This window comes from Dermacentor silvarum, chromosome 1 (assembly GCF_013339745.2).
Source record: "Dermacentor silvarum isolate Dsil-2018 chromosome 1, BIME_Dsil_1.4, whole genome shotgun sequence".
Lineage (NCBI taxonomy): Eukaryota > Metazoa > Arthropoda > Arachnida > Ixodida > Ixodidae > Dermacentor > Dermacentor silvarum.
In genome coordinates, this window is record NC_051154.1 from 284,958,568 (window position 1) to 284,979,337 (window position 20,770).

The 20,770-nt window shown below is 45.6% G+C and overlaps 1 protein-coding gene across 1 annotated transcript in view; it reads right to left on the minus strand.

Annotated features, from left to right (window-relative positions):
• Nucleotides 1-20,770, minus strand: part of LOC125942837 (uncharacterized) — a 53,990-nt gene that overhangs the window by 23,834 nt on the left and 9,386 nt on the right. Inside the window, exons 3-4 of the mRNA XM_049661080.1 lie at nt 13,034-13,122; nt 11,207-11,292 (exon numbers count right to left, since the gene is read on the minus strand). Coding sequence (XP_049517037.1) covers nt 11,207-11,292; nt 13,034-13,122 — 175 coding nt within the window. The remainder of the gene's footprint in view (nt 1-11,206; nt 11,293-13,033; nt 13,123-20,770) is intronic.

The following is a 20,770-nucleotide window of genomic DNA, read 5'->3' on the forward strand; positions in this document are numbered from 1 at the left end:
GCGCCGGGGGGCCATAAAGGTCCAAACTCCCGGTTTCGGCTCAACCTCCAGGATCCCCTTTTCCCCGGACACGGCTAAGCCGCGCACGGTTAGACGCGGGAGGGTCCAACCCCCATGTGCTCGGGTATTTACTAGGGGTAGAGGGTGAGACTGTCGGCCTCTTAGTTTATTTACTCGGTTCCAGACCTTTCTCTCATCAGTATACGAAGTAATGCTGGATACATACCTCTCCCAACTATCTCTCTTAGCTCGTCGACGCGTTCTTCTGCCCTGCGACTTTGCTTGTTTAAAATTAATGAGATTTTCGGCTGTTGGGCAGTCACGTAGCAGCCCCCAAGCTTTGTTTTGTTTTTTCCTTGCCTTTTGACATTCGGCATTCCACCACGGAATGCGGCGTTTACTAGACAGTCCATTCGTTTGTTGAATGCATTTTGTGGCTGCGTCTATTATAAAACTAGTTAAGTAAGCCACATCATTGTCGATATTGGTACGAGAAATGTCCCTGTCTAAATGTGTCAGTTCTTTGAATAGTTCCCAGTTCGCAGAGTCAACCTTCCACCGAGAAACATATGGGGCGCATTCATCCTGTGTTCTATAATTTAGAACTATCGGAAAGTGGTCACTTCCATAAGGGTTCTTAATAACGTGCCATTCGAGGTGCGGCAGGAGAGTACTGGATACTATGCTTAAGTCAATTGAGGAGTAGGTGTTGTGTGCAATGCTATAGTACGTCGGCTCCTTCTTATTGAGCAAGCATGCACCAGATGAATACAGGAAGTTTTCGATTAAGCGCCCTCTTCCATCGCAACGGGAATCTCCCCATAGAGTGTGATGCGCATTTAGATCTCCGGCAACAATGTATGGCTCAGGAAGTTCATCTATGCAATTTTGAAATTCGGTTTTGTGAAGTTGATAGTTAGGTGGTATGTATACAGAGCTGATTGTAATTAGCTTGTTGAACAACACCGCTTGCACAGCAACTGCATCTAGGGGCGTACGAAGTTTTAGTTCTCGACAGGCAACACCTCTATCAACTATAATAGCCGTACCGCCGGATGACATGACTGCATCATCACGATCTTTACGAAAAATAGAATATTGTGGAAGAAAATTTGTTTGCGTATGTTTGAGGTGTGTTTCCTGAACACACAGCACCCTGGGACTGTATTTGCGAATGAGTTCTTTAACGTCATCAAGATTGTGAATAAGGCCCCTGATGTTCCATTGAACTATTTGCGTCCCCATATTGAAAAGGAGATTGGTGCTGTGTGCTTAGGTGTGAGATAACTTAGATTACAGAGCCCTTCTCAGGCCTCGTAATGCGCAGTTTCTCTTTTTTGGAGCGGTCGAGAGATCCCCGCCGCTCCATAGGCGCTGGATGCGCCGCTTGGCTGGAGGTTGTGTCTATCGCCTCTCCTGAGGCGCTGGGCATCCGCTCTTGCGAGCGGTGTGTTCGTCTTGAGGGTCTCGCCTCAAGAGGTGGGACCCTAGAGGCCACCAGCCCGGAGGTCGATGGCCCCTTCTGGGATGGCGGAGCAGTGCTAGCTGCAGCCGACGAGGGGGCAGATGGCTTCACCGCCGGCTCACTACGCGCAGGCCGGACAGCAGCCGGAAGCCGCTGCGACGCTGCCCCCTGACGCGTCACATCGGCAAAGCTGGTTTTTGGCAGGTAGGACACCTGCCTTCGTGCCTCTTTAAATGAAATATTTTGTTTAACTTTAATCGTGGCAATTTCTTTTTCTTTTTTCCAGGATGGGCAGGACCGCGAGTATGCGGCATGCTCTCCTTCACAGTTTACACAATGTGGAGTATTATTGCACGACTCAGATGTGTGTTCAGAAGCACTGCATTTGGCACAAGTAGTTCGACCTCGACAGCTCTGGGAGCTATGGCCAAACCTCTGGCATTTGAAACATAGCAGGGGATTAGAGATATACGGCCTGACTCTGAGCTTTACGTAGCCTGCCTCGATAGTCTCGGGCAGTACACTTGAGCCAAAGGTTAGAATGAGATGCTTGGTCAGAATTTCTTTTCCGTCACGCCTCATCTTGATTCTTCTGACATTGATGACATTTTGGTCACTCCATCCCTCTAATAGTTCTGTCTCACTTAGCTCCATCAAATCATCATCCGAAACAACACCACGACTGGTGTTCATAGTGCGGTGTGGGGTCACAGTGACAGGAAAGTCTCCAATTGATACGAGAGTCTGCAGTTTCTCATGTTGTTTGATATCTCGGAGTTCAAGAAGAAGGTCGCCGCTAGCCAATTTCGTAGCTTTGTAGCCGGCCCCTATTGTCTCTGTCAGGCATTTTGAAACCAGAAAAGGTGAGATCGTTCTCACCGCCTTTTCGGGTTTTTCACAATGGATTACGTGGAATCGAGGGAAATTTTCACTTTGCCGGCCAAAAAATTTGAATACGTCTTCGGTGCGCCCCTGCTTAAGGGGGCGATCGGGTAATGCGGGGAAAGAAAAAGCCATAAAAAACAATAATTTTTCGGCAGGAACGCCAGCCACTCACCATGGAGCCCAACAAGGGGACGATGTAGGACCTGCAAACACAAGTCCCACAAACGTCAGCTGTACGTACCCGCTATAACCAAATACGTATAACCAAGGGTGGTTATAACACACAAGGTTAACCCTCGCCGCCAGGAAAGCTGGAAGTAAATGGAAACGAAAAGCTGAGTAACTTCGACATTAGTCAAGTTATTCTATTCCATCACAGTCCTAGCAAAAAAGTAATATACCGGGTGTTCAAAATTAAGCTTTACGGAATTTTCAGAAATCGCCTGTGGCAGGTAGCATTATTATTTCCCAAAGTGTGGGACAGTTCCAGTTACTTTTGTGCTTCAATGTATTAAACAGCATTTTGGTAAAAAAGTTAGTGGAACAACAGTGTATTTTTTACGGCGAGTTTGATGGCGCATATCTCCAAGCTGGTGTCATCCTGGAAATTCATTTCAAGTGGATATGCCTGACAAGCTCACCGGCTACAATTCGTAAATTGCAATATGCTCCGAAAAGTACAAAACTATGAAGTTTATTGGTGAATTTTTGGTAATTAGTTGTATATGTGTTTCGATTTCTCGTGCAACTAATGTCTGCCTCATCAAATAATGCAGCGCAATAATAAGAAATATGCTACCTGCCACAGGCGATCTCTAAAAACTCCACAAAGCTTAATTTTGAACACCCTGTATAAAACAATTGTTTTTTTACGTGGAATGGTGCCATTGTTAGGTGTTGCCTCTGTCTTGTGGCATCCCCAGATGAAAACGTAATTATATCACAGATGTTAATATTGTGATTTCCATTTACAGGCTTATACATGAATTTTAGTCGGGACACTCGATTGCGCTCTGTTAGTGCAGGCAATATGGCTTGTTTTAAAAGTTCTGTTACTGAGGTATGGGAGAAATTATCGTAAATGAAGCGAACTGCACTTCTCTGCACCCGTTCGAGCTTTTTGATGTTAGTTTGCGTAAACGGATCCCATATAACAGCTGCGTAATCTAGTACTGGGTGTATAGTAGTTTTCTGCCCTAATAAGCGAACGGGACATGTGGAGTTTTAATGCTGTCTTAAAAAAATCAATTTACGACAGGGACTAGTGGTTACTTGATCAATGTGCCGATTCGATTTGAGGTTGTTAGTTATCCACAGGCCAATGTACTTGTGTTCGGTTATCTCAGATATAAAAGTATTGCTAGCGGAGTAATTGAAACTAAGCTCATTTTTTTAAGATGGAAGTGTTTTAATCCAGATTTCATGACCGATTACCGGCAACGGATGTAACGGATGTGATACTCACCATCTAGGAGCGTTCAAGCGAAGCACTGCATTGTGACCATAACCAGTGCTGACAGGGAGCGCTTCAGTAGTCACAGCATAGCGGAGGGTCAAACGCAGTGTAGCCATAGAATAAATAACCAATTATAGCCTCATGCATAGTTTCATACAATAATTATACAATGTATAATCATACAATAAAAAAACATTATTAATATTGTCCGCCGGTAGGATTCGAACACAGGAACTCTGCAAGAGAAGCCGGATGGTGAAACCATTACGCCGCGCACAAACGCCTCGACACGCGACATAAAATGCCCTTATGAATTTATCACGGGCAAGCCAGTGCATTGAGACGCTTGGCACGTATCGATTCGGCCAGCTCGCCAAGCTGAACCGTTGTAATTAGTAGCGATTGTGCATGTTCGCAGCGTCTTCCGCACTTCAAAAAGTATGCATTGCTCAGAAATTTACGACAATGAAGGGATATAAAGCGCAATAAACAAAGCCGCAAGAACATCTAAATCCATAAGCATGAAGATCAGACAACTCTATGTACTTCTGTGGCCTCGCGTGGGCAGTTAGCCTCGGATTAGCCTGTGGCACCTCTTCAACTGGGGATTGCGGCTTCAACATGCACCAGCAGTGCATCGCCTACTGCTTCGCTTGCGATGGCACCACCTGAGACAACTGCTGCGCTAAAAGGCACAGAAAGACAACGACGTCGCGGGGCGAATCGCTTTCTGCACTGGCGAGAGACACGCTAGCGTGAAGCAGCATGCCTTCGTGCGTTTGCGACGGCGTGAACTCCGTCGCTGGCATTCCTGCAGCTGTGCGCATCGCAGCTCGACTCGCCAACAGGACGCCGCGCTAAAGGCCGATTCACACTAGGCCGACACGGCACCGATTTTGGTCGGCCAACTGAAGACGACAGCAGTTTAAAGGACGGAAAACTGTCGCCAACGGTTTAAAGGAAGGAAAACGCTGTCGCCAACAGTCGGCAGACCAAAATTGGTGCCGTGTCGGCCTAGTGTGAATCAGCCTTTAGCAAATCTGCAACACGGTCGCCGACCCGCAAATCGTGCGCCTTTCGCTGCATCGGACCATGAGTTCACGAAGAAAACATGCAACAGCTTCTCTGAAAACACGTTTCACTTGCGTGTTCTACCGATTCCTAAGAAAGAGGGATCGGCCATAATTTCTGTGAGTAATACACATAAAAACGGTCTTCTCAAAATTTCCCGACATCTGCAATTCTGTACAACAAGCAACAACCTTCTTGAAATGTGTCATTCAGTAATATTTCATCCGAGGGGCTATCTATTCTTTAGTATAAAACACAGTCGTCTGCATAAAATTTGATTTTAACAGGGAGATTATTCACAAGATCATTTATATACAGCAGAAAGAGGAGAGGTCCACGAACCAAACCCTGGGGAACGCCAGATTCAACGGAAAGATTATTAGAGTCGTGATTCGTAAAAGTAACGAATTGTTTACGTGCACTAAGGTAATCTGAAATCCAGTTAATTAGCCTAGAATTTTTAAGAATTTTCTTTATTTATGCAGTAGTTTTTGATGAGAGGCTTATCGAAAGCTTTAGCAAAATCCATAAAGATGGCGGCTGTCTGTTTGCCGTTGTTTATATTACTTGGGAAATCATGCATGGTTTGTACAAAGTGAGTTATTGTTGAATAGGCTTTTCGGAGTCCATGCTTATGGATTGTGAGAAAGTTATGTTTCTCAAGGAATTCCGAAATGCTTTGGTGAATGATGTGTACCAGGATTTTGCATGTAGTTGAAATTAATGAAATAGGGTGGTAGTTCTGGATGTGCCGCTTATTCCCGGTTTTGTGGAGTGGCTTGGATTCACCGGTCCCCCAGTCGCTCGGCACTTGGCCAAATTGCGAGGATTTCACAAACATTCACAAACAAAACATGTAAATATTTAGACACCCGTTCCGCGTAGCGTTGAAGAAAACCATTTGGAATGTTATCTGCACCAGGAGATTTTCTAAGATAGATCGTGAAGGCACGGCCACACGAGCGGAAAACCGCGTGCGGAAACCCGCTCGCGAAGGGACGGAGCTGAATGGTCATGGCCGCACATTCGAGTGTCGTTGCCGCCGCGGAAAGCACGTGATAGATTGGCTGGAATCACTGCGGCTGTGGTTTTTCCACTAATGTGGCCGCACGCGTTTTTCTGCTAGTGCGGACACGCCTTCAAAGTGAGGTGTGCCGCTTCAAAATTCTGAGCGACGATTTCTGTTTCCCTACTCGCATCTCTTTAAATCCATTTTCGTCTTTCCTCCGAGCAGGGTAGCAAAAAGGACGTATTTTCTGGCTAACTTTATTGCCTTTCCTCTGTTTGTATCCGTCAAACCACCTTGTTTGTAAATTTACGAATTTCAGTGAGAGGTACCGTGCATTTCTTAAACATCTTAAAGTAGTTTTCAACAGGGTTCGTACAGGTTTACAAGTAAAAAATTCCAGGATATTCCAGGACTTTCCAGGACCTGTCACAGGTTTTTCAAGGACTCAAAGCAGCATCCAAAGTAGGATTTCTTTACTCTAACATTTCCAAAAATGACTAGTTTTATTGCACTTACAAAAAATAAATGTATATCACAATTATAATAAAAATGTCTAGCCTTGATAACTTCTCAAGATCACAACACAAGATGAACGCTTACAACAGCGGCTGAGATTTCTCCAGTATAGGGTGGGTAAAGTTCACCAAAAATATTCAAACCAAAAAGAAATAAAATGTATATTCCAATGATCTTAACATCTAGCCTTGATCACTTTGCAATTTCACAATGCCAAAAAAAAAGTTCACAAAAAGCTACTCTGACTTCTCCAGTATTAACTGGGCAAGTTTACTGAACATTTCCAAACCATTCGGTGTAGTCTTGCTACACATCCATTATATTATAATAGATGTATATTGCAATTTTGCAAAACACGCCTTGTCTTGATTATTTCTCAAGTCTGCAATATTAAAAGTTAACACAACGAACACTCACGACAGCTGCTCAGGCTTCTGCAGTATTAGCTGGGTTGGTTCATCAAACAGTTCCAAAACATTCAGCATACCGTATTTTTGTGTGTATAAGACACGTTTTTCTTTTTCTTAATTTTCCGTCGGTGCGTCTTATAGAACGGTGCGACCTATGTATGTTTTTTTTAAACTGCCGTCATAATTGAATTTGATGATAATTATGGCCACGCGAAGCGGGCGGGCCGGTTGACTTAATTGCTACGGGTTCTGTGCGCGCTATCAAGGTTCTCGTGATCTGTGCGCGCTATCGGGTTCTCGTGATCAAGTTCCAAAACACCGTGCGAGAAGGATGGAGCAGCAACGCAAGCGGCGGTAGGCCGACCGTGAGTCAATCGACCCCGAAGTCGTCGCATCTGCACATAGCTGTCAAGATACGGCGCACGCCGCTGCGCAAACTACGCAGTTGCTATGAGAGTACAGGCAGCCCCCCCCTCCCTCCCGGGCTGCCTTCCCGCTTTCCTCCCTCGTGCGCGAGTTGGCTCACCATCGCATGCTTTCACTCGCACATACAGCATATGGCACGCGGGGACGATGTTATCGCCCTTGGACTTTACACGAAACATCGCGGCAACCACAACAGCAGAAATGCGCCTGGAGTGGAAATATATGGCACCCATACACTTGCGCGTGACCCACATTCCCGGAGCGAAACGTCACTAACTTGTTTAAATCGCTTACCAAAAGAACAGGTGTGTCTTAGAACAGGTGCGCCTACAACTGAGCTTTACCGTCGCCATAGGGAGAAGAAAAAAGAAAACGTTTTCTACAACCACCCGCACTCAGCCTCGCATTCATGTCACTGCAGAAATAAGCCCTGGTGATCTGCCAGACGCACTAATCCCTGCGCTACCATGCAACAACAGCGCTTGGCAATTAGCGCAAGGCTTCGTTCGGGCAACACAGATGCTCAGAGAGTGGTGGTGTCTACACATGTATCCCCCAGGCCACTATACGGTAATACTGTGGCAGATGAGGATCACATTGTGTGCATGCACAGAAGTTCTTCATGACAGATTAACTGATGTGTTAACGTGCAATTCTTTGCTTTCGTGCTGGTAATAACAGCGTCGAAGGTGCAAAAGAGGTGTACGTGACAACAGTGATGATTAGCAACAAACTTGGCCCATAAGTACTCTGGAGAATGTGTCAAGAATCCGGCGATTTACTGGAAAACAGCGTCGAAAGCATTGGCGACTTTACTCCCTACAGCAAATTCGCAACTACATTGACTGTGTCGGAATGAAACGAAAACAAAACCAAAAAACTAACAATAAAAGAAAACGTATTTTTTACCGGAACGAAAATGTAACCGAAACGTTAGTTAATGTGTTTCGCAGCGAAACCGAAATAGTTTTTATCAGTTTTCGGTTCAAGGGGATAGTCGGCAATTTGAAACAACTGACGTCAGGCAACATCAGCATTAGCGGGTATCTCAAAGGTTCGCATAAACGTGTATCTCAGGCAGGGATAGTGCGAGCGATAGCCGGTCCAGCGCTCCACTAATAGAAGCATGCTGCTTGGTGCACTAGCAGACGGGCATTGTAGCAAAATTCATGGCTTGCGTGCACCAGAACTTGTTGTTTCGTTTTCTACAGGTACAACGTTTTGTTACCGAAGTTTTGTTGTTCGTCTATGTTAGTTTAAGTTAGTGTTATCGGAACAGCGGTCTGGCATTTCGGCGTGTGCATTCGATGGCACGCTACTTCTGAGATAATGCTGAGTGGTTCGACTCAAGGTGCTGAGCATGGTCTCAGAATTCATATTTCACTTATTGAGAAAAAACAAACAGTGTTTTAATCGTTACTTTGCTTCGAAATTTTTTGCATTCGAACTGAAACTGCTATGAACCGCTACGGAGCACTTTTTATTTCGTTCCCGAGCAATACCGGAACGGAACGTTTTTCAATGAAACGAAACTAAAACGAGAACAAAAAGTATTTCGTTCCGACACTATGACTACAGTGTTTACATAATGTTTTACAAAGTGTCTTACAGGATTCACAGTCACCACGTGCCTGATATATGAACACATGGTGCCCATATATACTTTTGCACTGCAAAAGTATTTGACCGAAAATTATTTCACGCAGGTGGCATTCTATCATTTCACTCGTGATACATACAGATTGTTTCAGCGAACACTTTCAAAACTTACTTAAGGTTGCCTGTGGCAGATAGCCCAAATCTAGTTAATGCGCCAGTCTACTCGAAGAGGTGGACATTACTTGCACAAAAAATTGAAGTGCATAATCGACTAATCAACAAAAATTCACTAATAAAGTTCTTAGCTAATTACCTGAGGGCCCATATTGCAATTTACAAATTGTAGCCGTGGAGTTCGCAATGCGGATCCACTTGGAATTAATTCTCAGGATGACACCAGTTTCGAGATAATTCCCAAACTTTGCAGAGAAACGCATAGGCGTTCTAGTTAATTTTGTGTTTCAATGCATAAAGTGACGTTTTGTTAAGAAGTTAACTGGGACGCTAATGCATTTCTCCGCAAAGTTCGGGAATTATCTCGAAATTGCTGTCATCCCGAGAATTTGTTACAAGTGGACTCGCCTTGCGAACTCCACGGCTACAATTTGTAAATTGCAATATGGGCCATCAGGTAATTAGTCAAAAACGTAATTAGTGAATTTTTGGTAATTATTTGATTATGCATTTCAATTTTTTGTGCAAGTAATCTCTGCCTCTTCGAGTAGACCAGCTCATGAAGTAGAATTCTGCTATTTGCCACAGGTAACCTTTAAGGTTTTTTGAAAGTTCGCTAAAACACCCTGTATATATATATATATATATATATATATATATATATATATATCACGAGCGAAATGATAGAATGCCACCTACGTGAAATAATTTATATGTATATATATACACACCTATATATACAAGTTTTGCCTTCGAGACGAATAATCCACAGGCGTAATAAACCATTTCAAAGCGACTAATCCAGCCTGAAAATCAAGTAGCCTTAAGCACAGGAATTTCTTCATCACCGGCTATTTAAGCATTGATTTGCACAAACACTGCTTTCGAAAAGTTAGTGTGAGAGAGCTTTATACGTTTACATCAATTCGAATGCCACGTTGCTGATACGTCGAGCTGCTTGGATGCGTTCGCACTGTAGATAGAATTGTGCGTGTGGCTGTTTTCCACAAGTTCTCGCAACTTATTATAAAGGCCACTTGGCAATCTTGATGACACACAAAAGAAGCAACAATAAACGATGTATGCCAAAATTGTCTGAATCACATTTTAAAGTAAGAAAAAGTTGGACGGCATCGAACTAAAGAAGTTATCACAAGCCTTTGGCAAAAGAGCTGCGGACGTAAAAAAATTAACTGACTATTACGATTCCATAAGCCGAATATTGAGCACACCTCTATACGCATTTTCATTTCGTGCTATGTTAGCTGGCGCGACTGATCTGTCTTGTGCGGCACGTTGCAGACGGAGAGAAGTGTGGCGCGACTGCCGCTCTAATTGGGAGATAGCGAGAGTCAGCGCGTGGGTAACGCTTGGGCGCGATTCACAGCAGCTGCCGTAGACAGACCTCCGCTCATGAAGCACTTTGGTCTCATACAGACGACGCGCGCTACTCTGGCGCCACCACGTAATCATCTGTCGCCACAGAGCTCTAATACCATATAGAAAAACATGGGGACATTTTGCGGGGAAATCTCGATTCCAAATGTGCATGTGCTACGATGATCACGCGCTTTGCCCCCCCCACCTCGACTCCCTCCTTCTTGCCCCGTTTCACTGCCGCTTCCGTAACGGGATCGTAGTGGGCTCTACAGAGTCCGTATGGCGAAGCTTGAGTTTTTGGACAGTCTGTGGTTTGCCCGTGTCGCTGAGGTGCACGTACAATAAAGCTTCCTGCTTCGCACTGCGTCTTCGGCGCTCTACCAGAGCCATGGTCGTCAGCAACAGGAGGAGTGCGTGCCAAATGGGCACAGTCTGCATATGTGCTGCCCAGCCATGAACAAGCACTTCAGTATAACCTGCTAATGAATATTTTCAAGTAAAACAAATTCGCAGTAACAGCGTGTAATTATTCATTGCTCTGCAGTGGCTAAAGTGGCACCGACCTAAGCTCGCACCCTCGCGCGCTTCGCTCCCTTTTGCAGGAATCCTGCGTGTCATGTGTGGTGGTCAAGCATAGAGAAAAAAAATGTCTTGTGCAGAAGTTCAAGGTGAAACGGCAGAATAATGCAGAAATATAAAAAAATGTTAAAGAACTTCATCGAAGAGGCGGTTCGAACCGAGGTCCCTTCAAGTCAGAAAAAAAAGCGCAATGCACTTCCACGGAGCCAAGAAAGACAAACGGAGAGCGAGCTTACCGGTGTATTTATCCGCTTCACGTATAGTGCAGCTCGTCCACGGAAAAACGGAGCAAAGGAAGTCCTCTTCCTTAGTGCTGTGGTACCTAGGGAAAAGCAGATTTCGAGAAGCAGTCTCCAGATGTCTTCCGCACTATTCATGCATGCGCACAACGGCCGGCGCAGTTTAGCTGGGGACCTTTTCACTTGAAAACACGCGAACAGAGAATTTATTGGCAGAAATAGCCCAACGTAGGCCTGAAGCCTGTTTCCCACGGATCGATCTTGCACTGGCTTTTATTGCGATAGCAATTATATGAACACTCCAAGCGGATTTCTGCCGTCGTCGTCGCAGTCACCGTGAGGTTCAGTATAAAGTCTAAGGGCGATAACATCCTCGCCGCGCACCATAGGCTGTATGTGCGAGTGAAAGCGCACGAGGGATGCGCGCTTTCACGGAGAAGGAACGCATGCACGGCGGAGAGCAAACGCGAACTCTTCCGTCGTGCGAAAGGCAATGGGAGGCAGGGAGGGTGATGAAAACTGAAGACGACGAAGAGGAGAGAACGCGTGAGGCGAAGGCTCGCGCTAGTGCCATCTTTGCCCAGTTGGTTCAATAAACCGCAACCGGCGGATGCACAGTCGCTTCATTCCTTACATTTATGGTGCCGTGAAACCCGGGAGACAACTGGCGTCCTGCACGGACAATGGATCAACTGCGACGCAGCAGAGGCGTACTTCGCGCCGCTGCTACAAGGCTCATCTCGTCCGCTACCTTAGCGCTACAAGCCGAGCATCCTTCGCCATCTGACCTGCAAGTTATTTTGGATGACCTGCAGGACAAGGACTCAGTGCTAGCAGCGCTCAACGAGACGATTGCCGACCTCATGGACGACGGTGACGAGTATGAGGCGGAACCCTTACGAAAATGTCAGATATGGACTGATATGAAAAAGGCCATATATGGGCATACTAAAAATTGGGCAGATATGGCCATACATGGCCATATCTGCCCAATTTTTAATATGTCCACATATGGGATCCTCATATGCTATATATGGGACCCTTTAATATATGGCCACTTCTAAATTTTTAATATGTCCATATATGGCGCTCTTATAAGGTCATATTTCGAAATTCAATAAATTAAAATCTGGGGTTTTACATGCCAAAACCACAATTTTACGATGAGGCACATCCTGGTGATCGAGGCAAATTATTTTAACTCCCTGTGGTTTTTTAATGTGCACTCAATGCATAGCACACAGGCATTTTGCATTTCAGCCCCATCGAAATGCAACTGCCGCACCCGGGATTCAATCCTGAGCTTTCAGTTCAGTAGAGCAACGTGCACGTAATCCACTACGACGGGTCTGGAATTTTATATTAATATATCTCCAGTCAGAAATTCCATCCGGCAATCAGCTTACATGTCTGTTGGGTAACCCTAATTTCAGACCTTGATGGTCTACTAGCCAATCAGCATACAAGTTAACAGGTCTACAAGCCTACAAGTCCACAACCTGTCTACTACCTATTCTACTGTTTGTCGGTATGCCATTGTATCAGAGACCACTGTTCAAATGTGTATTGTTTATTGAATTGATAAATTTTGGCTGTGATTGCATTAGTCTTGGAGTCTTAATTAGAATATATTCAGTGGCTTTAAACACTAGAGTATGCCAATCGGCACTTATGATGGCTCACTGCATAAATATGTGCTCACCATTCCATCCAAAACTTCGGGTAATGGTATGTGTGTGATGTGGAAATCACATTTATAACATCTGAAAGCAATATGAGCAGAGATAAAACTTTATTGCAAAGTTCACTACTACAGCACATTACCCAATTGCTGCAAGGGGTACCAGTGCACTGCTCTCAGTCTTTCTTCCATAACCTCCTTTGACACGGTGTCGTCCGCGTTGTGAAAACAGCTGCACAAACAAATGAACCATTATTGCCATAAGACAGAAAACTAAGTACAATACTTGCTGCGTTGATTAATACACTGAGAAATGTCGAGGAATTGAGCATAAATGTTATTAAAGGAGCAACAAGTGGTGAAAGCAGTAGAAGTAATATTTATGACTATTTTGAAGCAGGCATTATGGCTGGCGAAGGGTCAATTGGAAGCAAATGCATATTTTCACGTTATTGTAGGCCAGGCACACCAAGCTGTTTTTATTACACAGATTCCTATTGAATAGCAGCAATAATCCCAACATAGCTAGGCGTTACTGCGTACCTGCTCGGTTAATTAATAATAGTACACACCGTAAGTATGCACACAATGAAAATTCACATATCCCCCACCCTCCCACACAATGACCACACTTGCAACTCAGCACTCCAACCGGTGGCCTGGTTTTGACTTCGACTGATGATAATGGCCAGCTGCAGATGCCAGTCGCAGTACCAGCACTGGAGCTATCTAGTGCTATATGCACAAAGCTAGTATTTTTACGGGTTTTTGTCAGTCTGGACAGGTCATGCCATGCATGCATGGAGTGATCAGACTGCTAGCGTGCCACATGAGGTCAAAAGCAAGCTACAGCACCCACTTCAAGCTCAAAGCATTTCAGCATGCTTTGTAGAATGGCAGTCGTTCATTGAACAAGCACTTCAGCGTCAACAAAGTACACATCTGCCGTTAGAAATGGCTGCATGAAAAGCTGAATGCTACCAGCAAGGGAAACTGGAATTTCCGCTGACCGAAGACTGATGTTTACCCGCAAGTTGAAGTAGCAGTGCTTTATAGCTCAGAAGAATCAGGATACACAGCTGTGCTGTGTAAATTTACATGATACAGAAGGCAGCTAGCCGACTTAAAAGGAAGCAGGGCATTCCAACTACAAACTTCAACGCAAGCAGCGATTGGATGATGTGCTTCATGTGGCGGCATGGGCTTCATGACAACATGTCAGCAGCTGCCTTCTACATAAAAAGAATCACAGACTCATTATTTGTGATCACTCCCCGACACAAGAAAGCCAGTTTAAAAGGCTGCCACTGGAACTGTTGGGTGCATTGGTCCTAGAGGCACAGAGCATGATTTTTGCAGTTTTGCGGCGCTGAAGAGCCACATGGATTGCGAATCTTATCATAAGCTGCAACAACGGCAATTGTTGTGTTCTCAGCATCTTGCTCGAGAAAGTTTTTTTTTTCAGGCGAGGGTCGGTTTGTTGTTTGTGTGAAGAGAACGCGATCCTGTTGCTTGTACTATGTTTGCAGTAAAGCGCTATAGCAAACTTCAGGAAGTTTGCATTGAGGTTGTTACTGCCATCGTGATAACGTTCAGCGTATGCGTGCTGCAACATGCAGTTTATTGTGATAGCCGGCGTGGCAATGCAGTTTATGATGCAAATGTAGCCGCGGTACTCAAGCTTTTAAAGCTGTTATATCGAATATATGTGACGCACAATGTGGAACTACCGAGTATGGTACATCAGCGAAAATCGGTACATCGGAGTTTCGGGTACTCCCGGGTAACGTCGGCAAATCGTTTTATGTAAGCACATGTACGCGCCAGCGTGCAAAATAACTATGGTGTGGCATAGCGGTACGCCTTCCTTGCGACCTGGACACGCTACCCGTGTAACTAGTGAAAATTAGTAGGCGCTCATTTGAAAATGCGTAATTATCAAAGCAATTGTATCTCTTATCAGTGTCTGAAGGAAATTGGCAGCTCAGAGGATTGGCAGTTCAAAAAAATTGGAAATTGGCAGTGAAGGATTGGCAGTTCAAAACACAATAAATGTTTTTTTTTATTGTAGCAAGCACATTTCGGTTTCTTATTTATCGTTTTCTTCTTTACGAGAGAAACAATGGGCCAACTACTGCAATCACTACAGCTAAGCGAAGCAGCAGTCACGTTGCGCAAATCTTAAACGTAAAATAGATAACAGGAACGCAAAAGTAGCGGGAAAGGTTTGCCACAGATTCGTAGTGCATGCTCGCGTTAAACTTGATTTTAGGTTCGCTTGCTTTCTGGACTGAAAAGAGCGTTCAGGTGGGTTTGTGCCTTCGCCGAACGAAAATGTGTTAAGGCAACAACAATGAGAAAGTACGCGCCGGCTGCGCATTTATCCGCATGTACAGCGGCAACAGCTGATCGAGCAAGTCGGTGCGCTGCTGCGGGCCATGTTAAACGTGCCAAATTGAGCAGGTTCTAAGATTTCGGCAATCCTGGTGAGGCCAGCGTGACGTATCCAACTTCGCCGGCCGCTGTCTCGCACGCTCGAAACACCAGACTATCTATCCGCGCCTTAACAGTGAATCAAAGCAGCAGAAACGTGCTTGTACTTTTCCGACCATCCAAGAGTGCACGAGTACTTCGGTTCCACGACCAATGGGTTTAAGAATACATCGGTGATTTCCATCAGAATCTCGTGCGGGTCCGCTGTCATGCCAGATGTTTGCAAACATCGTGCGACCACTTCAACCTCATTACCCATGCACTGTGCCTCTCTCAGATCGGCTAAAATGATTTGGTTGGCGTAAGCTACTTGCTTTCCTTCCACAAAACAGTGCAAACCGGCATCACACTGCACGAATATAATCAAACTACAGTGTACTGTACATCAAACACAGCGGTTGCGGCGACGCGGAGACCTCCGTATATCCGCGATGTTGCACAGTGTAGCAAGACACGGCCAATTTTCGCAGCGCCCCCGGCAGTTCATTTGAGTTGCAAATACTAGGCCATACCAATCTGTCATGGTACATGGCTATGATGTGGTTGTATTAGGGGGTCCTGGTGACTCCGATATTTGGTTGCTTTATCATTAATGTGATGCCCTATGATGGTCTTGTTCTGTACTTATAAATATCACATTTTTTCAGTAGACTGCAGTTGAAAGTAAGTGCCGATCCTGTGTTTACGCAAATCGATCTCTGCTCTACCATTTTCCAGTGATTACGCTCCGAGCAATGCGCTTAAATAGCACAAATGGTTTCCAGCAGAACGAATAGACACAGACAGGAAGGGACGACGACACACGCTGGACTAGCAACTGAATGTTTATTCTTGGTTTCCCACACCTTTTATAGCACACGACAGCCAATGCTTTCTCCTTTTTTTCATGCCGGTTATCCGTCTTTCAGAGCGAAATGTCATCTTTGTGCAAGTAGTTTTTTTTTGTGTGAGTAGTATCAATGGTGTACAGATGCATGATTGCCCGCTTCTGTCAATGGCCATGGCTTCTAAAATTTCGTGCGTCAGCTTGTCTTTACTTTATTCTAAAACCTGTATGTCGTAAAGTTGTACGGTGCAATGGTGCTGGCGATAATGAAAAGCGAGATGCCCAGCAGAGATTTCTTCTAAAGATGCTGCATGCTCTCTTGTCCTGTCATTGACACACCTGCCTGTTTGTCCTATATATCTTCGGCCACATGATAAAGGTATATCATATATCACCCCTGTCTCGCAGGTAGTGTACTTCTTGTGGTTGATTGTGCACTGCTTATTTTTCTGGCCATTGTTGACTCCCGCACACATTGAATATGCCTTGTTTGGTGCTGGAACATACAACCGTGATGCCTTCCTTTCCGGCTATCTTCTTTAGCTTATGGGTTAGGCCATGTATATAAGGCACAACTGCGACCTTCTTCCTTTTCTGTTGGCTCTTTTCTTTTTCTTGAGGCTTGCTGTTCAGGAGTTTCATCTTCTTTAGCAACCCTTCGGCAACAGCTGTAAGCAGGTCTTTCGGATAGCCAGCGTTGTTGAGCCTGGTTACCTGGTGCATGAAGTTTTCTTCCATGAGGTGATGACACGACTTCTTTAGGGCGGCTTGTAGCACTGTGGTCTCGATGGCTCATTTCACATTCTTAGAATGGTCGGAATCGTATGGCAGGAACCCGTTGCCCCCCCCCCCCCCCCCCAAGAGCGGGTCTCGTACTTCCAGCATATGTGCTGCGTTTGGAAGGTGATGGCCCCCAAATCAAGAAACCTAATTCTTTTTCTTTCTGGCATTTCAAAGGTGAAGTTTAAATCCGGACATGCTTCATGGAAGATATTCAGGACACCCTGCCTGCACTTGGTTAACTGTGTTTCATCTGCGGTTTTGCATAACACAAGAAAATCATCCACATAGCGAAATATTGTTAGAACGTGGTTGTCTTTTAAAGCATCCTCAATTCTTCTACCAACTGCTGCGAGGAACAGGTTACACAAGTACGGTGCAACTCGTGAGCCGATGCACACTCCCCTTCCTTAAATGTAGTGCTGTTCTCCAACACAAATGACAGTGACATTAAGATAGGAGGACAAAAGCTCGAGGAAGGTGTCCAAGGAAACGCCAGCACTATTCTGGAATGGTACAATGCCATTCTCCTCGATTGTTGCTCGTAGCACTGCCAACATACCTGAATGGGGAATGGAGTATTACATATTTTGTATGTCTACAGAAAAAGCTGCCGAGACCGCCGAACCATGAGTATAAGGGTAGTTTATAATGGCCTCCGAGTTTTCGTCCTGTATGGATCCTGGACGTCGAGCCGCGACAACTGCATTGCCAGATACGTGGAAACTTGTGCTTGCCACATGTTCCTTTCCGACACGATGACCCTGAAGGGAATGTTTTCTTTATGGGTCTTCGCGGTAAAAATGCAGAAAGAGCAGTGCCTTTCGAGTTCCTGACTTGCTTGCATAGGTGGTCCAGGTTCGCATGGCTTAGAGTATGCAGTACATTCTTTCTTGCCATAGTTAGCCATCGTTCTTCCACTGGGACAAAGTTTTTTCCAAGGCCTCGCTGGCTTTCCTGCTGTAGATGCCGCCTTCGACTACGATGAACCCTCCCTCTTTGTCAGCTAGGCACAGTTTTAGGCCTTTGTCTTTAAGTTCGCGCACGGTAGATGTGAAGTTGATTCCCTGTCGTCCAGGGTTCCTTAACTTTTCAAGGCAGTCAACACCTTCCGCGATAATCCTCGGAGCCCTTTCTTTGCTGGCTTTGCTTGCGATCTTTCGAACAAGTGCTACCTTGTCTGCGTTGCTCAGTCTTGGTTGGCTTGCATACTTGGGACCAAGTTCTAATATCTGCTTCATAGGGCACGATACGTTGACGTTTCCGAGCGTTTGAAGCGGTGTCCTTATGGATGAAGTCTTTTCATGCCTGGAAAGGCGCAGCTTCAGGGCAGGAAGGAATGTGGTAGTCCATAGTAGTCATGAAGTTATTCGGAAGTCATGAAGTTATTGAAGTTATCATGAAGTTATTCCGAGTAATATTACTCCGAATAACTTCATGACTTCATCGGGGATGATGTTTTTCTTGATGCTCCGAGACAACATTCTCGCTCTACAGTGCCAATGTTGCCACTGCTCAATGTAGAGAGAGAATGTTGTCTCGGACCATCAAGAAAAACATCATCCCCGATGAAGTCATGAAGTTATTCAGAAAGACATGCCAAGCGAATAGCGAAGATTCTGAAGCCGAAATTATGGAGACAAATTCGTCTACTTAAGGACTATCTGCGCGTGAGATGCCCCGTTGCTGATGTGTACCTTCAACAAATGCGGTTTGCTAGTTACGCGACGCAACTACTGTGGACTACCACATTCCTTCCTGCCCTGAAACTGCACCTTTCCAGGCGTCAAAAGACTTTTTCCATAAGGACACCGCTTCAAACGCTCGGAAACATCAACGTATCGTCCCCTACGAAGCAGATATTGGAACTTGGTCCCAAGTATGCAAGCCAACCAAGACTGAGCAACGCAGACAAGGTAACACCTGTTCGAATGATCGCGAGCAAAGCCAGCGAAGAAAGCGCTCTGAGGATTATCGCGGAAGGTGTTGACTGCCTTCAAAAGTTAAGGAACCCTGGACGACAGGGAATCAACTTCACATCTACCGTGCGCAAACTTAAAGACAAAGGCCTAAAACTGTGCCTAGCTGACAAAGAGGGAGGGTTCGTCGTAGTCGAAGGCGGCATCTACAGCAGGAAAGCCAGCGAGGCCTTGGAAAAAACTTTGTCCCAGTGGAAGAACGACGGCTAACTAAGGCAAGAAAGAATGTACTGCATACTCTAAGCCATGCGAACCTGGACCACCTATGCACGCAAGTCAGAAACTCGAAAGGTACTGCTCTTTCTGCATTTTTTACCGCGAAGACCCATAAAGAAAACATTCCCTTCAGGGTCATCGTGTAGGAAAGGAACACGTGGCAAGCACAAGTTTCCACGTATCTGGCAATGCAGTTGTCGCGGCTCGACGTCCAGGATCCATACAGGATCGAAAACTCGGAGGCCATTACAAACTACCTTCATACTCATGGTTCGGCGATCTCGGCAGCTTTTTCTGTAGACATACAAGCTATGTACTACTCCATTCCCCATTCAGGTATGTTGGCAGTGCTACAAGCAACAATCGAGGAGAAAGGCATTGTACCATTCCAGAATAGTGCTGGCGTTTTCTTGGACACCTTCCTTGAGCTTTTGTCCTATCTTAATGTCACTGTCATTTGTGTTGGAGAACAGCACTACATTCAAAGAAGTGGAGTGTGCATCGGCTCACGAGTCGCACCGCACTTGTGTGACCTGTTCCTCACAGCAGTTGGTAGAAGAATTGAGGATGCTTTAAAAGACAACTACGTTCTAACAATATTTCGCTATGTGGATGATTTTCTTGTGTTATGCAAAACAGCAGATGAAACACAGTTAACCAAGTGCAGGCAGGGTGTCCTGAATACTTTCCATGAAGCATGTCCGGATTTAAACTTCACCTTTGAAATGCCAGAAAGAAAAAGAATGAGGTTTCTTGATTTGGCCATCACCTTCGAAACGCAGCACACATGCTGGAAGTACGAGACCCGCTCTTGCAACGGGTTCCTGCCATACGATTCCGACCATTCTAAGAATGTAATACGAGCCATCGTGACCACAGTGCTACAAGCCGCCCTAAAGAAGTTGTGTCATCACCTCATGGAAGAAAGTTTCATGCACCAGGTAACCAGGCTCAACAACGCTGGTTATCCGAAAGGCCTGCTTACAGCTGTCGCCGAAGGGTTGCTGAAGAAGATGAAACTCCCGAACAGCAAGCCTCAAGAAAAAGAAAAGAGGCAACAGAAAAGGAAGAAGGTTGCAGTTGTGCCTTTATACATCGCCTAACTGTCACATGTAAGAGGTCGCCTGTGGCGAAGAAAGAAGACGACGAAGATAGCGGAGCGTTCCAAACAGCGCGAGCGCTCGAGGCACGTGAACTGAGGTGTAATCCGCGAGGGAGAAGCATCAAAGCAGTATTATCGATGTGGCTCTTGAGCTGGAAGGACACTTCGTCAGCCATGTTCTGACGACGGGAGAGCGGAGGACCCGGCCATGAAGCTCGTGACGCTGGCAAGGCCCAGGCATAGCTGTAGTCCTCGGAGACATCCGGACGAAGCTCCTGGGACTGGCCGCTGCTGCTCATGGTGGTTCCGGTCTTCTTCTCAAAAATCCCTCTTCCTCGGCCAAGCCCGTTCAACCGATAATCACCGTGCTACCGGGTCGCCATGCCGATCGACGTAGGGCGAAGAACGCTTCGCGAAGCCTAACCCGGCAAGTGACACGTCAGCGGCGACTACCGGGGCACCAGTCACGTACTCGGCCAGGTCA